Source organism: Gallinula chloropus, assembly GCF_964237585.1.
Source record: "Gallinula chloropus genome assembly, chromosome: 13".
Taxonomy (NCBI): domain Eukaryota; kingdom Metazoa; phylum Chordata; class Aves; order Gruiformes; family Rallidae; genus Gallinula; species Gallinula chloropus.
This window is the reverse complement of record NC_140098.1, coordinates 12,645,001-12,664,909: the sequence shown is the minus strand read 5'-3', so window position 1 is coordinate 12,664,909 and position 19,909 is coordinate 12,645,001. Positions and strand designations below refer to the sequence as shown.

The 19,909-nt window shown below is 56.0% G+C and overlaps 2 protein-coding genes across 2 annotated transcripts in view; one reads left to right on the top strand and one right to left on the bottom strand.

Moving 5' to 3' along the window:
* Positions 1 to 19,909, bottom strand: part of LOC311196741 (protein NDRG4-like) — a gene marked incomplete at both ends in the record, with an annotated part of 721,213 nt that overhangs the window by 516,864 nt on the left and 184,440 nt on the right.
* The window catches only part of LOC311196461 (hydrocephalus-inducing protein homolog), a gene marked incomplete at its 5' end in the record, with an annotated part of 69,783 nt that overhangs the window by 45,436 nt on the left and 4,438 nt on the right, over positions 1 to 19,909 (top strand). The window contains 27 exons of the mRNA XM_084270031.1: positions 457 to 624; positions 1,424 to 1,632; positions 2,504 to 2,650; positions 2,911 to 3,094; positions 3,540 to 3,681; positions 4,529 to 4,649; positions 5,364 to 5,936; positions 6,363 to 6,569; positions 6,977 to 7,167; positions 7,305 to 7,487; positions 7,737 to 7,856; positions 8,669 to 8,828; positions 8,934 to 9,106; positions 9,444 to 9,642; positions 10,467 to 10,566; positions 11,637 to 11,736; positions 12,221 to 12,389; positions 12,668 to 12,897; positions 13,130 to 13,244; positions 13,793 to 13,997; positions 14,317 to 14,552; positions 15,133 to 15,284; positions 16,021 to 16,213; positions 16,921 to 17,026; positions 17,607 to 17,867; positions 18,537 to 18,679; positions 19,049 to 19,267. Coding sequence (XP_084126157.1) covers positions 457 to 624; positions 1,424 to 1,632; positions 2,504 to 2,650; positions 2,911 to 3,094; positions 3,540 to 3,681; positions 4,529 to 4,649; positions 5,364 to 5,936; positions 6,363 to 6,569; positions 6,977 to 7,167; positions 7,305 to 7,487; positions 7,737 to 7,856; positions 8,669 to 8,828; positions 8,934 to 9,106; positions 9,444 to 9,642; positions 10,467 to 10,566; positions 11,637 to 11,736; positions 12,221 to 12,389; positions 12,668 to 12,897; positions 13,130 to 13,244; positions 13,793 to 13,997; positions 14,317 to 14,552; positions 15,133 to 15,284; positions 16,021 to 16,213; positions 16,921 to 17,026; positions 17,607 to 17,867; positions 18,537 to 18,679; positions 19,049 to 19,267 — 5,006 coding nt within the window. The remainder of the gene's footprint in view (positions 1 to 456; positions 625 to 1,423; positions 1,633 to 2,503; positions 2,651 to 2,910; positions 3,095 to 3,539; positions 3,682 to 4,528; positions 4,650 to 5,363; positions 5,937 to 6,362; positions 6,570 to 6,976; positions 7,168 to 7,304; positions 7,488 to 7,736; positions 7,857 to 8,668; positions 8,829 to 8,933; positions 9,107 to 9,443; positions 9,643 to 10,466; positions 10,567 to 11,636; positions 11,737 to 12,220; positions 12,390 to 12,667; positions 12,898 to 13,129; positions 13,245 to 13,792; positions 13,998 to 14,316; positions 14,553 to 15,132; positions 15,285 to 16,020; positions 16,214 to 16,920; positions 17,027 to 17,606; positions 17,868 to 18,536; positions 18,680 to 19,048; positions 19,268 to 19,909) is intronic.

Here is a 19,909-nt window from a genome sequence, read left to right as displayed (position 1 = left end):
GCAAGGTGGGTCAGAGCTCTGCTGGCACATGGAACGGTCCCAGGTCTTTGCCTGGCTGGCGCAAGTGGTGCGGCTCATCTTGTGTGGACACACGTTGGGAGCGTGTTACCTCGTGTCCATGCTGCCTTGTGGGAGCAGACCCTAGCCCATATTCAACCCCGAACCGTGCCCAGATGTTGCCTGAGACAACACTGACCAACGCAGGCTGGGAAACGATCTGAGTGGGGGCACAGGGCTCAAATTAATGTGCTTGGCCCAGGGTTGGGGCCACCCCAAGAGACTGGAGAACAACCCTTCTAACCAAGCTGCCTCACTCATGGTTTCCCCAAAAGGGACACTTGCTTTCAGACTGCCCATGAGGCTTTGAGATCCTGCCTGGGGGCTTTCCAGACCCTGTCCCTGAAAAACTTCACAGGGCAGCTTGGTGACGCTCACTTCCTCTTGCTCTCTCTCAAGGAAAGACATCGGCGGCGGTCGCCTTGTCCAAATATTACGGTGCCGCCTGCTTGTCCATCGATGCGGTGGTGAGAGAAGCCATCTCAGAGAGGAGCAGCTGGGCAGCGCTCCGGGCCCGGGAGCTGTGCATCAGGGCTGCCAGCGAGCAGAGGGAGATGGAGGAGGCCGGTAAGGAGAAACGCTGAACCCAGAGCAGCTTCAGAAACCGGCTGTGATGACCATCCACCTCTTCCTCTGGAGAGGTTTGGTGGCTCTGAGGTCTCTTAGGGGCCGCGGGTGCCACATGTAGAAATGCAAAACTATTTCCTAAAGCATCTCTGGCTATTTAAAAGTATAAAAATGGCCGTTTTAAGGGCTGGGGCAGGGGCGTTCTACTGCCCCCAGGCGTCTCAGCACACGTCCCTCGGTGGAGCACACCCGTCTCTTTCTCAGAGGGCTTTTTAGATCTCCTCAAACCGAATCCAGCTTGCCTCTCACGGCCATCAGGCAGAACCACTGCTCTAATGAGGAAAAAGCCCTCTGAAGCAGCTCATTAAGCTCTGGCCAACTTGACTTCTGAGCGTGGCTTCACAAATATGAGAGGAAGGGAAGAACAACCCCCCGGGGGAGTTTCAGATGAGAGGGATGCTGCAGACGAGCTCTTCTCTCCAGAGCTTTTCCTACGCATGATGTCAGGTCACATGGCTTGTGCCTGTTGTGTCGTTCTCCACGTGAGGTTGGAGAGGTTTAGGGAACTTTATTGGGCAGTTGGTGCCCCAAAAGTCTGAGGAAATTCTGCATCTGGTCAGGAGCTGGGGGAGGGAAGAGGGGCCTGGAGTTATCCCACACCGAGGGCTTAGCTCAAGCAGGGATGGGCGCCTGCAGCCAGGGCATGAGACAGCAGGATGGGTGCAAGTTATGGAAATGGTGGTCCTGGAGGTGAAATCCTTGGCTTGATCCATAAGGAAGCTGTCTGTCCCCTCCGCAGGGCCACACATGGATGTGTCCCCCAGCCAGCAGTTCAGCCCTGATCCCAAACGCAGCCTGAATATGAGCCAGTCCAGCTTCAGGGACAAAGCCAGCCTGCCCTCCATCAGCTCCCAGAGCCGTCAGAACATCACGGTAGGCAAGAGGAGGTCGGACAGCCGCACATCCCACGGCCAGAAACCACGTGGAAGGGATCCTTCAGGCTGCCAGGTAAAGCACGATCAGAGTGGTTAATGCCTCGGCCCTTTCCGTTCCCTCTGAGGAGAGGAGAGAAGAGCAGAGGCTCCGTGTCATCCTGAGGCTGGTGTGAGGGTGCAGAGTGCAGAGAGCCAGTGGGCATGGCCCGGGATGGGAACGAAACCCCTGGAGCGCAGTGCTGGCTGATGTGGCTGTGGGGTGCTGTGCAGGGGGGCTTGCAGGCTTGGGGGGCTGCTTGCCAAGGAATGGGCCCTCCCTAGGTGGTTGTCCCTTGGAGCTGCTGGCCAGCAATTTTCTTTCCCCAGTACAAGGAAGATGTGGGACTGTTGGAGAGGGTTCAGAGGAGGCCATGAAGGTGATCAGAGGGTTAGAGCACCTCCCCTAAGGAGAGAGGCTGAGGGAGCTGGGCTTGTTCAGCCTGGAGAAGAGAAGGCTGCGGGGGGACCTCATTGCAGCCTTCCTGCCCCTGAAGGGAGCAGAGAAACAGGAGGGGAATCAACTTTTTAAAAGGGCAGCCACTGGCAGGACAAGGGGGATAGAGTGAAGCTGGAGGAGGGAAGGGTTAGATGAGATATTGGGGGAAGTTCTTTCCAGAGAGAGTGGTGAGGGGCTGGAAGGGGCTGCCCAGAGAGGGGCTGGGTGCCCCATCCCTGGGGGTGTTCAAGGCCAGGTTGGATGGGGCCCTGGGCAACCTTGTGTAGCTCCAGGCCTGGAGGTTGGTGTCCCTGCCTGTGGCAGGGGGTTGGAGCTCTGTGATCCTTGGGATCCCTTCCAACCCAGACCATCCTATGATTCTAATCTGCTGGTGAGAAGCTCCAGCTCCAAGGAACGGTTTGGGTGTTTCCCAAGAGACTAATTTTTCTTGTTATGTTCAACATTGCAGGGCCTCTCCAGTTCTCTGCTCACGTCTCCCACTCCCTGCGTTCCTCCGCAGCGGTGGCTGAGCACCAGCACAGTGGGAGAGGTGGGCTTTCTGAGCTGCGTGCTGCCCGAGGACGTGCTGGTGGCCATCCTCTCTGAGAGGCTGCAGGTAGGTGGCAACTGATAGGTCCTGCTTTGCAGGGATGGGCAGCGAGGTACGATTCGGAAAGGAGGAGACCTGCATCTGCTCTTGGAGGGGTCCAGGGCTGCACGCAGGGATCCTCATGGATGCCATAAGTTGGCAGAGTGTGGGGGAAGACTGGAGCCAACGTGCTGGGGGTGGTGATGGCTGGTGTCCCTTGGTGCGTGGGTGACCTGGGTGCCCAACGCGTGCCACGGCTCACTTGGCCTTTTTGCCTTCATTCCCAGTTGAGCGACTGCTTCCAGGGAGTGGTGTTTGATGGGCTGGAGACACCCTTTGCACACAACACCGTGTCTGCTCTCCTCTGCCTCCTGAAAGCCATCCAAAATCGGCCTCATATCTACTTTGTGGACCTGTACCAGAACAGCGACTCTTGGAAAGCCAGGAAGGCAGCCGCAAAGGAGCAGGAAGGTGAGACTTTGCATCTCTATACCTTTCCCATCCTCTTCCTCAAGCCCTCAGCCTTACTCGTACGTACTGGGGTCACCAGCAGTGCTGATGCAAAATGTTTTTGTTAGTCCTCCTGCCTCCATAAAGCCAGGACTGGGCTCCTGGTTCCTTCAAATAAGAACTGGGGCTGCAAGGCCGGCATCGGTCTGAAAGCTTGGGCACAAATGCAGCTGCTGTGGTTCAGTATCTGGCTAGTGACCGGTGGTCCGTGATGCTGGCACACGTGAGCCAGGCATGGCACGGGAGCTTGCTGAGAATTTGGGGGGATTTTTTGGAGCAAGAAAAAGGGCTTCCCAGCATGTCCTGATGGGCTGGGTTGAGGCAGAGCTGTGAATCCTCGCTGCCCATCCCGGCCAGCAGTTCTGCTTGCAGTCACTAATGGTTTCTCCTCTGCTCTATGCTGAAGAGCGGGACTTGGAAGAAGCTGCCAAGAAGGAGGAAGAATGGCACAGGGAGATGGATGAAGAAAAGTATGAGGCCCTTACTGAGGAGGAGAAAGCGCAATTTGATAACTATACACAACAAGTCAAGCGCGAGAAGAAGAAGAGGTCTGTATGCCCTCCACAGGTCACTCCCAGTGTCACTCCCTGCTGCAGAGATCTTGGTTGAGCTCAGAGGGGTTGCACAGCAAATGCCCAGCGTGCCTGTTGCCCTTGCTACACTGATGTCCTGGGGTGACGCTGACCGTAAAACTGGGTGTCTCCTAGGCACCCCGTCAGTGGGTGAGCCGGGGAGCGGCTCTGATCCAGCTCATGGGATGTGTGTGCAGCTGGGAGAGGGACCTGCTGAAAGCAGGCATGTGGCTCAGCCCCAGCTGAGGGTTTGTTTCCATGGGAGGTCACCAGGGATGCTTTGAATTGTGACTCCCAGGATGGACAGCACGAGTTTCCCATGGTTGTTGTGTGTTCTGGCAGGGAATCTGTTTGTTCAGAGCCTGTTTTGCAGAAGGGGGGTTACCACAGCCTTTCCTTCCTGATAATGAAGGAGCAGACTGTGCCTGGGAAGGGGGCCTGGGGGAGCCAAGAACTGGTGCAGGGATAAGTGGGTGTTGGTGATTTGTGAGCTGGTTTGCACTGGGAAGTTGGTGCAGGGAGACATGGTGGGTCGGTCTTCTTGGGCAGCGTGCTGGAGGCGTCCGGGTGGACCTCACCAGAGAAGCTGCACGACTGATATCTTCTGAGAGCAAGGCTTAGATTCAGCTGGCCCCAAAGGTCCCCTCCCAGCTCGCCTCACTTTGGATGCTCCCAGCCTCCCCAGGTTGAGAGAAATCCATGGAGATGATCTAAGGGTTCTACTTGGCCTCAGGGTCAATGAGCAAAGTGCAGGACCACGTGGGATTGCAGCGAGCCCGGGTTGCTGGTGGTGACTCCTGGGGATGTTCTCTGTTTTCTGAAGGAAAATGGAGCAGCTGGCTCGAGAGCTGGAGGAGAAGCACCGTCAGGAGCTGGAACGCTTGAGGGAGGAAGAGCTGAAGAAGAAAACACGTGGGAAGAAAGGCCAGCCTGGAGTCAGGCAGGTGGGTGGTTGTGTTTATACAGAGGGATGATAAAACCCCGAGGACCTGCCCATGGAGCTGCACTGTTCCCTGAGAAGCCAGGAGCTGCACGTGGGGGCGAGAACCTGGCTGCGGGCAACATGTGGGGCCGCGCTGGGAGACAGCAGCCTGTGTTTGAGCAGGCTGCTGCTTCACCGGGGAGGGTTTCCCATGGGCTTGTTGGGTAGAGCTGCTCTGCTGGGACAGCAGCTTCATGTAACTCCATACGGTCACTGGGCAGTGCTGGGAAGTTGTAATCCAGCGTTTCTCGCCCTCTGCACGTGACTTACAGCCCTGAGCTGTGATCTGTCAGGGGTGCGGCATCTGGCAGGAGGTACTGCTGGGCCTTAGGTGTTCATTAGCAACCAGGCTTCCCAAAGAGTCGGCCAGCCCTGGGGATTCCCAGCATGCTGGAAACAAGCCCGGAGGACAGCACAGGAGTACGGAGGTGCCTGCAGTTCCCTGTTTGGGTTGGGAAGCTGTTCCCATTCTTGGCTTTTTGAGGAGCCCAGCAAACCACTGGAGAATTTGGTTTCAGTTGAGCTAAAGTGGGAACCAGCGCCATTGGGAAGTGGGATTTGTGAAGCACCCAGCACGGGGCTTGGATGAGGCTGTTTTAAAGGCGATCACATTCCTCCAGCCTTTGAGTCAGCCCTTTGAACCGCTCACTACTTTGTTTCTGCTCCTCCTGCCCAGAACACAAAAAGGTCCACTAGCAACGTGTCAGATGGCAACGAGGGGTCCATCATGAAGGGATCTATAAAGGAGCAGCCAGACCCTGTTGCAAGTGACGAGAGAGGGAAGAAACAGAGTTCCTTGAGGGACGAAGGCCAAGCAGTGGTTGTGCAGTCCTCGGCCACGGAACTGGGGCAGTCTGAAAGTGAGACCTTGAGTGACAGTGAGAAGAACTTGGCCCTGAGGTTTAAGATCTATGAGGCGCTGCGGAAAGATGTTGCACGCACTTTGGCATTCTGGGACAGGGTTCAGGGTACCCTGCAGTCCCCTCCAAGCCAAGAGGAGGCAGAGCAGTCCAGAGACCAGCACCACCGTTTATCCAGCTCCAAGGTCCAGAAGAAGAGAGAGAAGGAGCGGCTGGGAACTCTGAAGTCTCTCGAGAATGCCAAATTATCTGAGCCGGAAGAGGAAAGCGCAGAAGGATCTGCCAGAAGCCAGGGTGTTGGGGTGCCCTGCTTGGACATCCAGGTGCTGAGCCCAGAAGATGGCGCTAAGAAGATCCTGGAGAGTGGCAAGCTGCCAGTGGCAGAGCAGGTAAAGCCCTATGAGGCTCCAATGCTGAGCCTGCCATGGTCCAGGCCACGGTGCGTTGTGTCCCATCCGGTGACAACAGCACAGAACCTTGTCCAGGCCACTGATGCTGCTCCACAGTGGTCACGTGGCTGGGGAAGGTCCTCAGCATCCCTCAGATGGGTGGAAAGAGTGTGTTGAGGCATCCTGTCAGTTCAGAGAGGTTCCCAGCTTGGGAATCACTAGAAACGGTCCCAGGGTAGGACAGTTCATGGCCATTGTTCCCTTCATCTGAGTCACTTGGAGGAGAGGTTTCTCTCTAGGTCCCAGCACTGCTCTGGAGCCTACCTTGCTGGGCATAAACCCCCATCACTGTTGGCAGCGCTGTAGGGAAGGAGCGTGAGGATGAAGGTGACAGGACTACAAACAGGGTTTTCTCTTACACTTTAGATCCTGGATGAACTGGGGGTGGGTCCCTCAGGGCCTCCCATTCCTCCCACCGTATTTTATTCTGTCATCCATTACCCGGGAAAGCGACTGGTCCCTGCAGCAGACAACGACCTCGAGCACTTCACCTTTGTTGTGCCAGAAGACACCACTGTGGAAGAAAGAAAGACCGAATCTCCCGTGGATGTCCTCGCCTTGCCCACAGTGAAGGTGCTGGGGAGGGGACCGAGCTGGGTGGCACGTGGTGGGGCAGGCGGGATGGAGAAGGGTCACTGTGGAAGGGCGGTGAAGACAGGTTGGGGCACTGCGTCTGTCCCTTCTGTCTGTCCAAGAGAGACGGCTCTGCTGGAGAAATAGGATGGGGAGAACTAGGCAAGAGGGGAAAGAAACCACCTAAAGCCCTCAACTTCATTTGAGGAGAGGGTCCTGGGTGAGGAGAGCAGAACAAAGCCCAGGAAGGGAGACCCAAGTGCCCAGCACACATGAATCTAGTAGATGCTGGTCTCTCCTGGTTGTTAACAAGCCACAGGCTTGTCTCTCCAGGGTGGAGATGTCTCGGGGGCTCACATCTCTCTCTCTCTCTCTCACCCTGTTTTCTCTCTCCCCTTGGTGAGAAGACACCAGAGGAGCAGCTCACCCCCACCAGAGCCCAGTCAAAAATGGAGAAAGGCTCAGGCAGCCGGGAGAAGCGGAGCCTTGGGCGCAGCAGGAAACATCTCCAGGGATCGGCCACGACAACGCCTGCACATACCCCTGAGCTGTGCCAGGGCAGCGTGGACATCGTTCCGACCCCAGACAGACCAGCCAGGTTAGCTGTGAGGGACGAGGTGATCCCTCTGCTTCATTGCCATCTTGCCAAGTTGCCGGTCCCTCCACGGGATGGCAGGTCTACGACCACCCCCCTCCTTGTCATTAGCAAGCTCTAATTGCCTCTCTAATTGCCAGGCTGAGCAGCTGCAGGTGGATAGTGCCTGCCCATGGCGAGGTGAAACTGAAGATCTTCTTCACCTCCACGGAGCTGGGCCAGTTTGATCGGACGCTGCATTTTGAGGTGCTGGGGACCAACCATCTGTTCCAGCTGCACTGCAGGGGCACCTGCCTGTATCCCACCATCAGCCAGGACCCACGGTAAGGCTGGCCCCTGGGAGCCTCCCACACTCCCTCCCCCTAAACGTGGAGTCGTGGCTGTCCCTTGTACTCCTGGGACCTTCTGGCTTGAGCAGAACATGGTGGCTGAACAGCCCAGTGTCAATTCCCATGCTTGGCACTGGGAACCAGTACTGGTACCTCAGCCACTAGTAAGGGTTATGGCTTCCTGACCAGGTTTTCTGCTCAGAGCATCTCTCAGCTCCTCATTGCACATTTTTCTCTCCCCAGGGTGGTGTTTCCTCATTGGAGGAATAGTAAGGCGGATGACGAAATCATCTTCAAGCAGTATGTCATGGATACGGGTATATTCCACTTTGGACCGCTGTTGTGTGGAAAGTCAAGAGACTGGTACGTGCTCCTCACCCCAAGATGGGATGGGATGGGATGGGATGGGATGGGATGGGATGGGATGGGATGGGATGGGATGGGATGGGATGGGATGGGATGGGATGGGATGGGATGGGATGGGATGGGATCTCCAGGGCCTTGTGTACCTCAGCCAGTGGCATGGTTCAGGATAGACCCAGGTGGAGATCTGGGAGATACGCAGGGCTTGAGGGCCCCACACTTGTGACCTTGAGCAGATAACAGGCATGTGAGTCTTGGAGAGATGGAGATGATCTTCCAACCCCCACATGCTGCATCCAGTTCGATAGTGACTTGCCCCCCTTCCACTCTCCACATCTCATCTTCAGCATGTTAAAAAAGTGCCAACTTTTATCTCAGTGGGTCAGCCGCATGGGTGGTTCTTCTGCCAGTGGCTTTGTGACCCACTGGTTAATCTGCTCTCAGGGAGGGTTTGATTTGACCTGCCCAGTGTGTGCGCTGGGTGGATCCCGTAGAGCAATAAAAATGGGAATGACGTTTTCCTGATCCTCACCCTGGATCAAGTCGGCCAAACAAAGCTGTTGGTGTCGCTGCTGGCATGTTTCTGGCTCTAACGTGGTGGCCACCCTTAGGTTGCCTCTGGGCTGGAGGCTGGAGGCATCGGGTACGGTGCAGACATCAAAGTAACGCAAGGATGGATGGAGGACATAGCGTGCCCCTGAAAGTGATCCTTAGCCCGCCTCTCAGCTTGGACATGGTGCTTTCCTCCATGTCTGGGGCAGGTGATGGTTCCGGCATCTCCTCTGCAGCCTCTTCCTCTTTTGTGCACCCAGGTACAAGACGTTGCACTGTCCAGGCAACTGCGAGAAGATAACCATCCTCAATGTCACCGCCCTGGAAGCAGAGGTGCATTTCTCCTTTGAGCACGACATCAATGGCAACACGTTCCTCTTGGAGCCCAGCAGCATGAAGCTGAAACCCAACGAGAAGCAGGTAGGAGACAGGCAGGCAGTGCGAGTGCTGGTGGAAGAGCCCCAGAGCCGTTCCTCCTGCTCACCCAACGCTCTCCTGTGGTTCTCTTTGTGGGGATGGGGTTAGGAGCTGAGCATTTGGGCGTACCCCACTTCATCTGGCCTCATGGAAGACAACCTCATCTGCTGCATCCAGGGGAACCCAGAGCCTGTGGTTTTCCACCTCTGCTGCCAGGGGGTGCAGGTGGAGCTGGGGGTCAGCCCCAAGCAGGTCAACTTCAGCAAGATTCTTCTGCACAGGTCAGTCATGGCTCTTTTTCCCAGCAGCTCCCAGTCACCAGCTCAGCATTCCTTGCTGTGATTGGTATCCTGTAACACCACAAGTGCTGTAGCCCCCCAGCAACACCATGCCATAGGCACGTTGATCTTTAAGGCCCTTTGCAATCTAAACCATGCTGTGATTTCCAGCTTGTTTGCTGGTTCTGAATAGTCCAACAGCTCCACCTCATGGAGACGCTTGTAGCGCCCAGCTTCACGCCCCCAGGACCTCACTTCTCAGGATTCTGCCACTGAAGCCACAGCTAAATGGTACGTGGTTAGCACAACCACTGAGCTGAGTGTCTTCCTGTCTCTGCAGAAGGGAACACAGGACCCTGGTGCTGCAGAACAGCACCCCTCTTCCCATGAACTGGCAGCTCAGTGGGCTGGAAAACCTCGGCACAGACTTCTCCGTGTCCCAGGACAAGGGCACTGTTGAGCCCCGCGCTGTGTCAGAAGTCCATCTGTATTTAAAGGCCACGACGACACTCAACATAAAGAAGACTATCCGACTGGAGGTGAAGGCGTAGAGCCGGGCAGAGGGACCAGCTCAGGGATGGGGAATGCTCGCGGGGTTCCCTGAGGAGAGGGCAGAAGGGTTGAGGCGTCGTGAGGTGCCGTGCTGGCTGCCCCTGGAAGGGGGCGATAGTAGCTGAGCTTTCTCGGGCGAGTATGTTGTGGAGGCAGGAGGAGATGTGCCTGATGGACACAGGGGTGCTACCAGCCCGACTTCTGCTGCCTCCAGCTGGGGTTCCCCGGAACCCGGGCTGCATGCCTTAGCATCCACGTCATCCCAGATGATCAGCTGGTGCAGGGCTTACACCTGGGTGCTGAGGCCATGTCCCGAGCCCGTGTGACAACCGCTTTGCCGCTGCACGTGGTTGAATGCTCCATTGTCCGGGTGTCCGTGTGCTCCCTGCACCCATCTCGGAGTCTGGCCGGGGCTCTTCACGTAGAACACTGAACTCTTGCCCTGGGGTTGTGTTCTCCGTGGTTTAGGGGCTGCATTTCAGTGAGGGTGCTGGGTGGTTCAGGAGGAGCGGGTTGGTTGTTGACGCCACCCGCCCTGGGACACCTCCACGCCTCTTGTGCCTCCCCGGGTGCTGGAGCGGCTTCTGCCAGAGCGTGGAGCTGGGCTGACGGACAGGGTTTCGTACCGCAGCAGAATCCTGCTGGGTCAGCCCGGTTGATGAACGTGTTAGGAGAGCTTGAGGACCTGCAGAGACTTGTCAAGCAGGGCAGGCTGTGGTGGCAGTAGCTGTCAGAGACCGGGATTCGTATATCATTTCCCAAAAGGGTTTAGGAGCACGTTTGAAGCAGTGTTTGTTCCCTCTTGGCTCAGGTCTCAGATGCAGAAAACATCCTGGGAATTGTTCAGATTGAGAACATCCAGATCTGCGCGGAGGCCCAAGACGTTGCTGTGACCATCAACATCTCTAAAGGTCAGTGGATGCCCCCAAACCCAAGTGCCTTGCCTCAGAGACAGGCAACCCAAGAAGACAAGATGGGATAGTGTGCAAGCGTGGCACGGGTCCTTAAAGCACATGTCCTGCATGGGCTGAGGCTGAGACAGCCTCGAGTCTCTCGCCTCCAAACTTCAGCTTTGGAGGAACTTTGGCCAGGAAGGCCAACGGCATCCTGGCTTGTGTCAGACCCAGCGTGGCCAGCAGGTCCAGGGCAGGGATTGTGCCCTTGTGCTCGGTGTCAGTGAGGCTGCACTTTGAGGGCTGGGTTCAGGTTTGGGCCCCTCACTCCAAGAAGGACATGGAGGTCCTGAAGCTTGTCCAGAGAAGGGCAACGGGGCTGGGGAAGGGGCTGGAGAGTAAACCTGAGGAGCGGCTGAGGGAGCTGGTAGCTGAGGTTCAGCCTGGAGAAGAGGAGGCTGAGGGGAGACCTTATCACCGCCTACACTGACCTTGACAGGAGGGTGTAGAGAGGTGGGGGTTGGTCTCTTCACCCAAGCGATGGGTGACAGGATGAGGGGAAATGGCCTCGAGCTGCATCAGGGCAGGGTCAGATCAGATGTTAGGAAAAAGTTCTTCACTGAAAGAGTTGTCAGGGCCTGGAACAGGCTGCCCAGGGAGGGGGTGGAGTCACCACCCCTGGGTGTATTTAACAAACGGGTAGATGAGATGCTTAGAGATATGTGTTAGCACAGGACAGGAAGGGTTGGACTCGATGATCTTAAAGGTCTCTTCCAACTCTGTGATTCTGTGATTCGAAGCATGTAACACCATGGGCAGGGTTGGTTTGAAACACCAGTGATGTGGACAGAGGTTGGCAATGCCCCAAGGCTCAGCATGGCACACGAGCTCTTTGATCCGTGCTTGGAAGCACAGAAGCTGAGCTCCTCAGCTGCTAAACACTGCAGATACTCTCCGAGTAAGGAACGGGGCAGCAAAAGGAGCTGGAGAAAGCTGCTGGGAAGGGAGCCGTGCTGAGCAGGGTTTTGTGCCACCTCAGAGCTGAAGTGTGGGTCAGCTCGCTGATAGTTTCTTACCCCTCTCCGCAGGTGTAAACGGCGGCGTGGTTTTTGAGACCCTCAGAGTCATGGATGAGGAGAAGCGAGTGCTGACCCTGAAGAACAAGGGGAAGTACGACATTGGGTACAGGTGGGTCCCTCTGTCAGTAGGTGGTGGCACCATCCTTCCAGCCTGGGTCCCTCTGTCAGTGCCTCCCACCCGGGACTAGAACCTCTTCCCACGCTTGGCTATCTTGTGTTTTGGGTAAATACAACGTCTGGCCTCCTCAGTCTGAGATGGAGAGTCCAGCCATCCCCAGCAGTCCTTCACGCCCCAGCCGAAGGAGACACCCTCACATTTCAGCCGCTCGCTGCCGAGCTTCGTTTTCTTCCTTTGAGGGTCAGCTCATTTCTCTTTAGGAGCCTCTCCAGAGGAGGGAGTGAAAGCATTTGGAGCCCTCCTGGCTGCACTCAGGGTCTGGCACTCCCCAAGCAGAGCTGGGTTCTGTCTGGTTTATTGGTCTCTTCTTTGTTCTTGCCGGTTTATTCTTACCCTCTTGTGTGAAGTCCTGTCTGTGCTGGTGGCACCGACAGTTGAACTGATGAGTTCTCCGTTCCTTCTCTTCCCATCCCAGTTTCAGCCTGGAAACCGCAGATGCCAACATAGCCGACTTGGCATCTCACTTCACTGTCCAGCCACAGAAGGGCGTGCTGCCCGCCTCTGCGCACCCTGTGCAAGTGCAATTGCTCTTCCACCCCAAGAGGGAGCTGAATATTGAGGACAAACCCATCCTGCTCTGCAAGGTGAGCCGCCGGGACCGGGCAGTGTCAACACACCGTGTCTCGGGAGTGCAAGTGGGACGCGTGTCTTCTGGCAGGAAGGTCAGTCAGGGAATCTTCTCTTGTACGTGTGCAAGAAGGTTTTTCAGAAGCCATTTGTGATGCTTCCTAAGCGGAGCTGAAAACCTGTCTCAGGAGGAGGTGTTTGAACAGGGAGGGTGAGCTGATGGCTGGTGGCAGGACCTGGTGCGGAGGTAGAGCCTGGCTGCCACTGTGCTTACCAACTCCTCCTCCGGCTGCAGGTGTTTGAGCCTGATAGCTCTGAAGGCGGCAGGACCATCACCGTCATCCCAGTGAGGGTGTTGGCGAAATCCGTGTTCAGCCACTACAGCATCTACCCCGCCTCACTCAACTTTGGTGCTGTGACAAGTGGCACCAGGAAAACCTGCACCTTCATGCTGGAGAACAAAGGTGACCTCGACTTCAAATTCCACATCTCCAGACCAGAGCAGGATGCAGTGCAAAGGAAAAGGTGAAGAACCTGGGTTCTTGTCCATCTGCATCACCGGCGTGTGAAAAATGCCTCAGTATCCCCGTGTGTAGGGGGATAAAGCTGATCTGTCCATCAGCTGCAGCAGAAGGTGGTGCGGGCAGCTTTCTGGGAGCAGGAGGACTTTCCTCCATGGGGAGGGAGGCTGGCTTTGGCCTTGGAGAAAGGCAAGGGGAGCTCAGCATGATGGATGTTTTCTGCTTTCTCCTCTCAGGTCACAACTCCCAAAATCTGCCCGCCCTCCCGAGAACATAAACGGGAGGAAAACATCTGCTACATCTCAGCGGAACAGGCTCTTGCTGTGGAAGAACACCAACCCCCTCACACAGGTGGGTGGCTCTGCTCCCTGACACGTGCTGCTGGAGCCTGGGCTGGGGTCTCATCACCATGGGAGGTGACGTGGTCTTGCGTGTGCCTGGCAGCTCAAGGCTCCATCATCTCCCAGCCAGAGCAGAGGCAGGAGCTGCTTGGTCCTGCTGAGGGTGCTCTGGCTCAGAGCTGGAGTTGTGGGGTGATGAGAGAGGAGCAGGTCTGCTGTTTGGTAGCCACAAGCCAAAATACATCTGGGAAAACCCCAGAGGCCCAACATCCCTGTTTGAACTCCCCATCTGTTGATTGGAGATGACCTTCTGAGGCTGAAGGAGCTCAGCTCCCACCTTTGCCCTTTACACCCAAGCTCCTCTCTTTGTGCCGCTTGAGACAAGCCTCCCCCTCCTCCCAGCATGTTCGTGTCAGCCTGGGGCTCCCTGCAGGCTGTGGTGTTGTCCCTGCCCTGGGATTGGAGGTCAGAGCCAGCGGGAGGCTGGGGAGCAGCAGCATGGTCCTTGCTGCTGGTATGGCTGTTGGACATCAGCCTCTGCCGGGACTCTCTCTGCAGACTCACCTCACTGTGGGCATGTTTACGGTGTACCCTGGCTTTGGCTCCATCCCTCCTGGGGGCCAGCAGATGATCACAGTGGATTGCTACGCCAAGCTGCTGGGGACGTGCAAGGAGAGCCTGTCAATCAATATCAACAACAGAGACCCCAAGGACCATCCCTCCGGCATCCCCTACTCCCTGTTTGCCGAGTCCTGCCTCCCAGGTACGCCTCACCCACAGCTTCCCTGCCATCGGCACCCAGACTTACTCCTGGGACACACACCCTGACCCTAAATTTCCCCCTTAAAGCCCCCAGAGGTTCCAGTTCTCCAGTCAGCCATTGCAGAGAGACTGGGAGGGATGCGTGGAAGGATGAAGGGAAAGCAATGTCCTTTAAGACTGGGGGTGACCAAGCTCCATCCTCACACCCAACCCAGCTGGGTTTTGCGGTGACCTGGGCAGCTTCTGAGTGGCCAGCAGGGTCCAGATAAATTCAGCGGGAAGGCTTCTCGGTCCTCACCCTCCCTTTGATCTTCTTGTAGCATTTGTGGTTGATGACATAGAGTCCATCTTTGAGGAGCACCGAATCTGCAGCAGCATCCGCCTCTGCCACGTCCTCCAGACAATGGAAGACAAAGGTGTGTTCATCAGAGATGAGAACAAATTCATCTTCACCAACGTCCTGGTTGGGCACCAGGCCACAGCTCGCTTCAAGATCCGCAACGTGGGCAAAGTCCCCTGTGATGTGGTCTTCTCCATCAAACCCATCCCTGGAAAGGTAAGAACAAGGAGCCTCGGGGACTGTCTCTCTTCTGTGTGGTGGCCTCCAGATGCATCGCAGCTTCTTGCCCAGACTGGCCTGGCTCTGGGCAGGTGGCAGTACATGGCAGAGACGCAGGTTGACAGTTGGGTTGAGTTCAGTCTGTCTCAAGCGAGGTTTTGATTCACCCCTCTGGCTCTTTGGTGAGAGACTTGAACCCTTCTCAGTATCTCTTGGGGTCACGCTCAGGGCCAGGGAGTGGACTTCTGCTGGGCTGATATACCAGGGCTTCAGAACATCACTTCCTCAGGCTCCCTGGTCTTTTCCTTCTCTTTAAGGGCCAGTTCTAGATCATTTGGAGGGTTTCCCACACAGTCCCACCTCCCACATGTGCTGGGCTGGCCGCTCGGTGCTCAGAACAAGCTTTTGCCCTCCTGGGCTTTACAGCAGCTCCCTGGGCAAGGTCGGCACTGCTCTGGAGTCACCCCTGGAGAGTGAGGGGCCTGTCTGGGACTGTTCCCCATGATGTATCGATGAGTAAGGCTGCATCGCCTTGAAGGGTGTTTCCTCCTAACACCACTCTGTGGGTTCCTCCAAGCTTGACAGCTACGTGAGCAACATATTCAAGGTGGATCCTGTCCGGATGAGTGTTCCCAGCTGCTCCCACATCTTTGCTACGGTGACCTTCACTCCACAAGCCACGCAGAACTACCAGTGTGCTTTTGAGGCTTCCCTCGATGCCCAGGCAAGGTAATTCACCTGGGGGGATCTTAGAGGTGACCTTTTCTGACAGCTGCCTCCCCTCTGGGAGCACGTAGACCTAAGTCCAGTAACCCAGAGTCGTTTGGTAGCCGCAGGTTTGAGTCCTTAGCTTTAGACCACACAAGAAGCAGTAACAGAATCACAGAATTGTAGGGTATGGAAAGGACCTCAAGAGATCATCAGGTCCCTAATGACAAGATAGAGCCTCCTTGTTTATGTTAACATGAGAAGAACCCTTGTGATTCCCTGGGGGTACGTTGAGGTCTGTGCTGGCCGTGTTTGTGCTGGGGCTCCGACCTGCTCTTCTCCAGCCCTTGGGCTGCTTGAGGTGGGACACGCTAACTCAGATTTCTGCCCTGATGAGCAATTCCTGCTCTTGTGGCCTTGGCAATATCCTTTCCTGACACATTATTTACTCCTCCCTTCTTGCTTTGATACTACTCGGGTGCCTTTTGTGTGTCTCTCATGTCACCGCAGCCAGGGAGCTGCTGTGCCTTGTCTGTGTCCTTGTTATTTACCCGCTGTACCGCCTGATTCCATGGAGGGGAACGACTGCTCTTATTCCAGAGGGCTTCAGCTCTCGAGAGCAGATTGCTCTCATGAGTGGCTCTTATCGTACTGGGATGAGGTGGAACCTGTGTCCTGGGGTATGGGAGCAGCAGCCAGGGAAGTGGGAAAGGGGTTGGTACCAAGCGTGATGATGTCTCCTCTGTCTCCCCTGCAGCCCTGCGGCAGCTAAAGCACAGAGCCTGACCTTTGAGATCAGTGGAGATGGGAATCTGCCTCACGTGACGGTCCTGCGCCCGGTTCTTCACAACAGGAGAGGGAACCCCCTGCTCCTCTTCAAGAAGCTGTTGCTGGGTGACTTAGAAAAACTCCCTCTTGTCCTTCGTAATGATGGCACCGTCCCCGTGCAGGTGAGGGCCTGCTTGGGGAATGCTCTGGTCTCATCCCACCAAGGAGAGGTCCCAGCAAACGCCAAAGGAAACCCTTCCCTTGTGCTCAGTGCCCCTTTGTCGCAGGACAGTGACCCCCTCGCCCTTCCCAGGAAGGGTGTTCCCCCTGGAGATGGGGCTTTCTGGCCGGTCTGTCCTTTGCAGTTACGTGCAGCACAAGAATTGGAATTTCCCCATCTCTCTTCTCAGGCTTTGGTTCTCCATGGAACATGCTATGGCCATGGTCACGGCAGATTCATTTGATGGCATTTCACTGCCTTGTAATTAAACTTGGTTGTAGTTTCACAGAATCCCAGAGCATTAGGAGCTCATCTAGTCCCACCCCCTGCCAGAGCAGAGTCACCCAGAGTAAATCCCACAGGAACGCATCCAGGTGGACTTTGAATGTGTCCAGAAAAGGAGACTCTCTGGACAGCCTGTCCCAGGGCTCCCTTACCGGGAAAGAGTTCCTCCTTACAGTTTAATTACACCCTGCTCCTTACTTGTAGTATTTCCTGTCCTGTTTGGTGTGCTGACACCTCCGAACCCTTTTGGGGTTTCCAATTGTACTGAAGCTTTGCACTGAGCTGTGTTTGAAGTGGGCTGAGCCAGCAGCAGGACAGCGTTGATCTGCTGGAAAGCCCTGTACCCACACCGGTGTGGTCATGCTCTGTGTTCCTTTCCCTCAGCTGATGATAGACCTCTTGGACAAAGAAGGAGTTTTCTCCTTGAAAGCCAAGCCCACCACACAGTGTATTTACCAAGCTGCGGGCGTGCAGGACTCTCATGGAGAAGGTAAATTTGTAAATTCGGTGAAGTGTGGCTGTCTGCACGGGAAAAATGTCTGTCCAGCTCTTGGCTTGGCCCAGCACAGGCAGATGTTGATAGTTTGGCTCCTGGGGCTCTCTGTACCCCCAGTTTTACACATGGACTCTTTGCAAGGTTTCCTTCTAGCAAATTGTAGGAAGTTCTTCTGTTCTTCTGGACATGGTGGGTTGAGTTTTGGGGCGCTGTCAGCACTTGAATGGACTGTGTGAAGGTCTTTGCTATGAGTGGGGAGTTACCACCCTGACCAGAGACAGCCCTCGAGCCTGCAGCCAGCCAGCAGAAGCCAAACCCACTGCATAACTCAGCTTTACTATGGCAGGGGCTGGCTGGGTGCAGTCTGAGAGAGAGATGGGTGTTCACCTGAGGTTAAGATACTTAAGGAGCAGTGTGCATGGTGGTATGAATGTAGCAAGAGGGTCTGGAACCACTGATGGGAGAACCGGTGCTTAGAGGCAGCTGGATTCACCCTCTTAAGCATCTCAGACCCCATGGAAATGTTTTCTCTGCGGAGCTGTATGACTTTTCTCTGGCTTCCATCACTGTGTAGAGAGGAAGCCCCACACCGCTTCCCTGGTCCTGCATCACAAGGAATTAGCCGAGTTTGATGTGCTCTTCAAACCCAAGCTGGCCCAGCGTGTGGAAGCAAAGATCCACATGTCTGTGGTGGACAACCCTTATGAAGAGACCGACATTGAGCTGGTGGGTGAAGGCTACGAGGATGACTTCACGCTAGATAACATCCATGGACTAGTGGCAGACAGCAAGGAGGAAGACACTAAAGATGATCTGGAGGAAGGTGTGATTGAGGGTAAGAGAGGAGAGGCTGCCAAGCCAGAGCAAGGAACAGGGAAGCATGGTGCTGCTCACCCTGTGCCAGGGCAGGGGTGCTGTGGGCTTAGCACACGGATCCTGCTGCCTTTCATAGCCTGCAGAGCAGCCACGCTTGGGAAGGCAAAGGGACATCCTCTGTCTGGGGAGGAGCTTGTGGGCTGGCAAGGGAGGGTCAGAGATACCAGCGTTCCGCTGAGTATCCTGAAAAGGGGGTCTGCCGGCCTGTGGGGTGCTGTGGAGGTGAAGAGAACCACGTGTGATAATTTGTGGCCTCTATATAATGAGGTCTGTGCTGTCGCCCGCTGGACGCGGGGTTCTGTGAGCGTGCCCAGGGAGGTGGTGGATGCCCCATCCCTGGAAGTGTTCAAGGCCACGTTGGATGGGGCCCCGGGCAACCTTGTGTAGCTCCAGGCCTGGAGGTTGGTGTCCCTACCTGTGGCAGGGGGGTTGGAGCTCTGTGATCCTTGGAGTCCCTTCCAATCCAGACCATTCTATGATTTCTGGGAGTGGTAAGGTGGGGAATGGCATCTCCCAGAGGGAGGAAGGCTTGGGGCAAGGAGAGGGGCTGGACACGTGTGTCTGTGTGTGTAAGAGGGGTGTATGGACCTCACCACACATTGAGATCCCTTCCTCTCGTTCCTAACAGCTGTCAGAGTGGATCACATCCAGTTCGGGGAGTGTCACATCGGGACCCCCTACACCGTGACCTTCACCATCACCAACCGCAGCAAGGTGGAGGCGATGCGCTTTGAGTGGCTGGCGGAACCCCCCTTTCACTTCTCCCCCAAGGTGAGCTGGGGTGGCTCTGCCTTTCCCCACTGCACGGCCCTGTCCCACACATTCCTGGGAGCTCCCCCCTATCAGCTGGAACCCACGTCGGTGCCATGTAGGAGCAATCCCAAATGACTCCGCGGAGGAGCTTTGCTCCATGCAGGAGTTGCCATCCCTCATCCCTGGCTTTGCTGGGGCCGGGCTCTCAGTCCTGCAGCAAAGGCTCCGTGTTACGGGAGGTGGCATCTCCTGGGCTTCATCAACCCTCGGAGAGAAGCGCAGGAAGATGGAGATTCCTGGCACGGCTGCTCACCACATTGCTCCCTTCACTGGCTGTGCTGCTCTGGCTGGGGATTGGAGTTGGATCTTCTCTCTGGTTCTTCCTAGGTGGGACACCTCCATGCCGGCTGCTCTAAGGACATCACAGTAACCTTGAAATCGGACGTGGCCGTTGCCTTCAGAAAGCACCCTGTGAAGTGCACGGTGGCGAGCATCACCTTCCAGCTGCCGCCGGAGGACATTCCTGACTGGGACGACCACCTGCACACCATCAAGTGGGTGGATGCCCCGGAGGCCCCAGGAGCCACGTGGCCTCTCAAGAAGAAGGTAAGCAGCACAAATGCAACAGTGTAACATGAATGCTTGTGTAATGAGAGCTGCTGAAGGTGCCAGAGTGATGTCTCTGCTGGCCGAGGGGCTCCCGCCTCCTCCTGATGTTTAATCCGTCCGTGAGGTTGACCAGGAGCCGAGGGAGGTCACACCCTATACGTTATGGTGGTTACATCTCTCCTTTTCCCCAAGGAGGAGGTAAACGCCGTGCTCTCTGGCTCGTGTGAGACGTGGGGAGCAGCACTAGCGCTGGGTGTGGGTGAGCTCTGAGCTCTGCGCTGACACCAGAGGTGTTGGCTGTGGTCTCTGTGTCGTGGGGCTCTCTTGTTATGGAGGCACTGTGTGGCCATTGTGCGGGAGTCCAGAGAAGCATCATCTCCAGAAGCTCCTCCTTTTGCTCTCATTGTGGCCAAACACACCTCTCCTGGGTGATGGTTCTTCCTTAGTTTCTCGACCATTGCAAAACCTGTCATCCAAACTGCTTCCCCATCAGAGCATCAGCGCTCAGAGGCTTCCCCAGTGACTTTGTGCCCACCCCAAAATGCCAGTCCCCAGCCCTACATGAGACATCTGGAAGCAACAGTCCCCTGCTGTTGCCCTATATGAAACCCCTGGAAAGGAAGAGGTGCTTTCTATGTG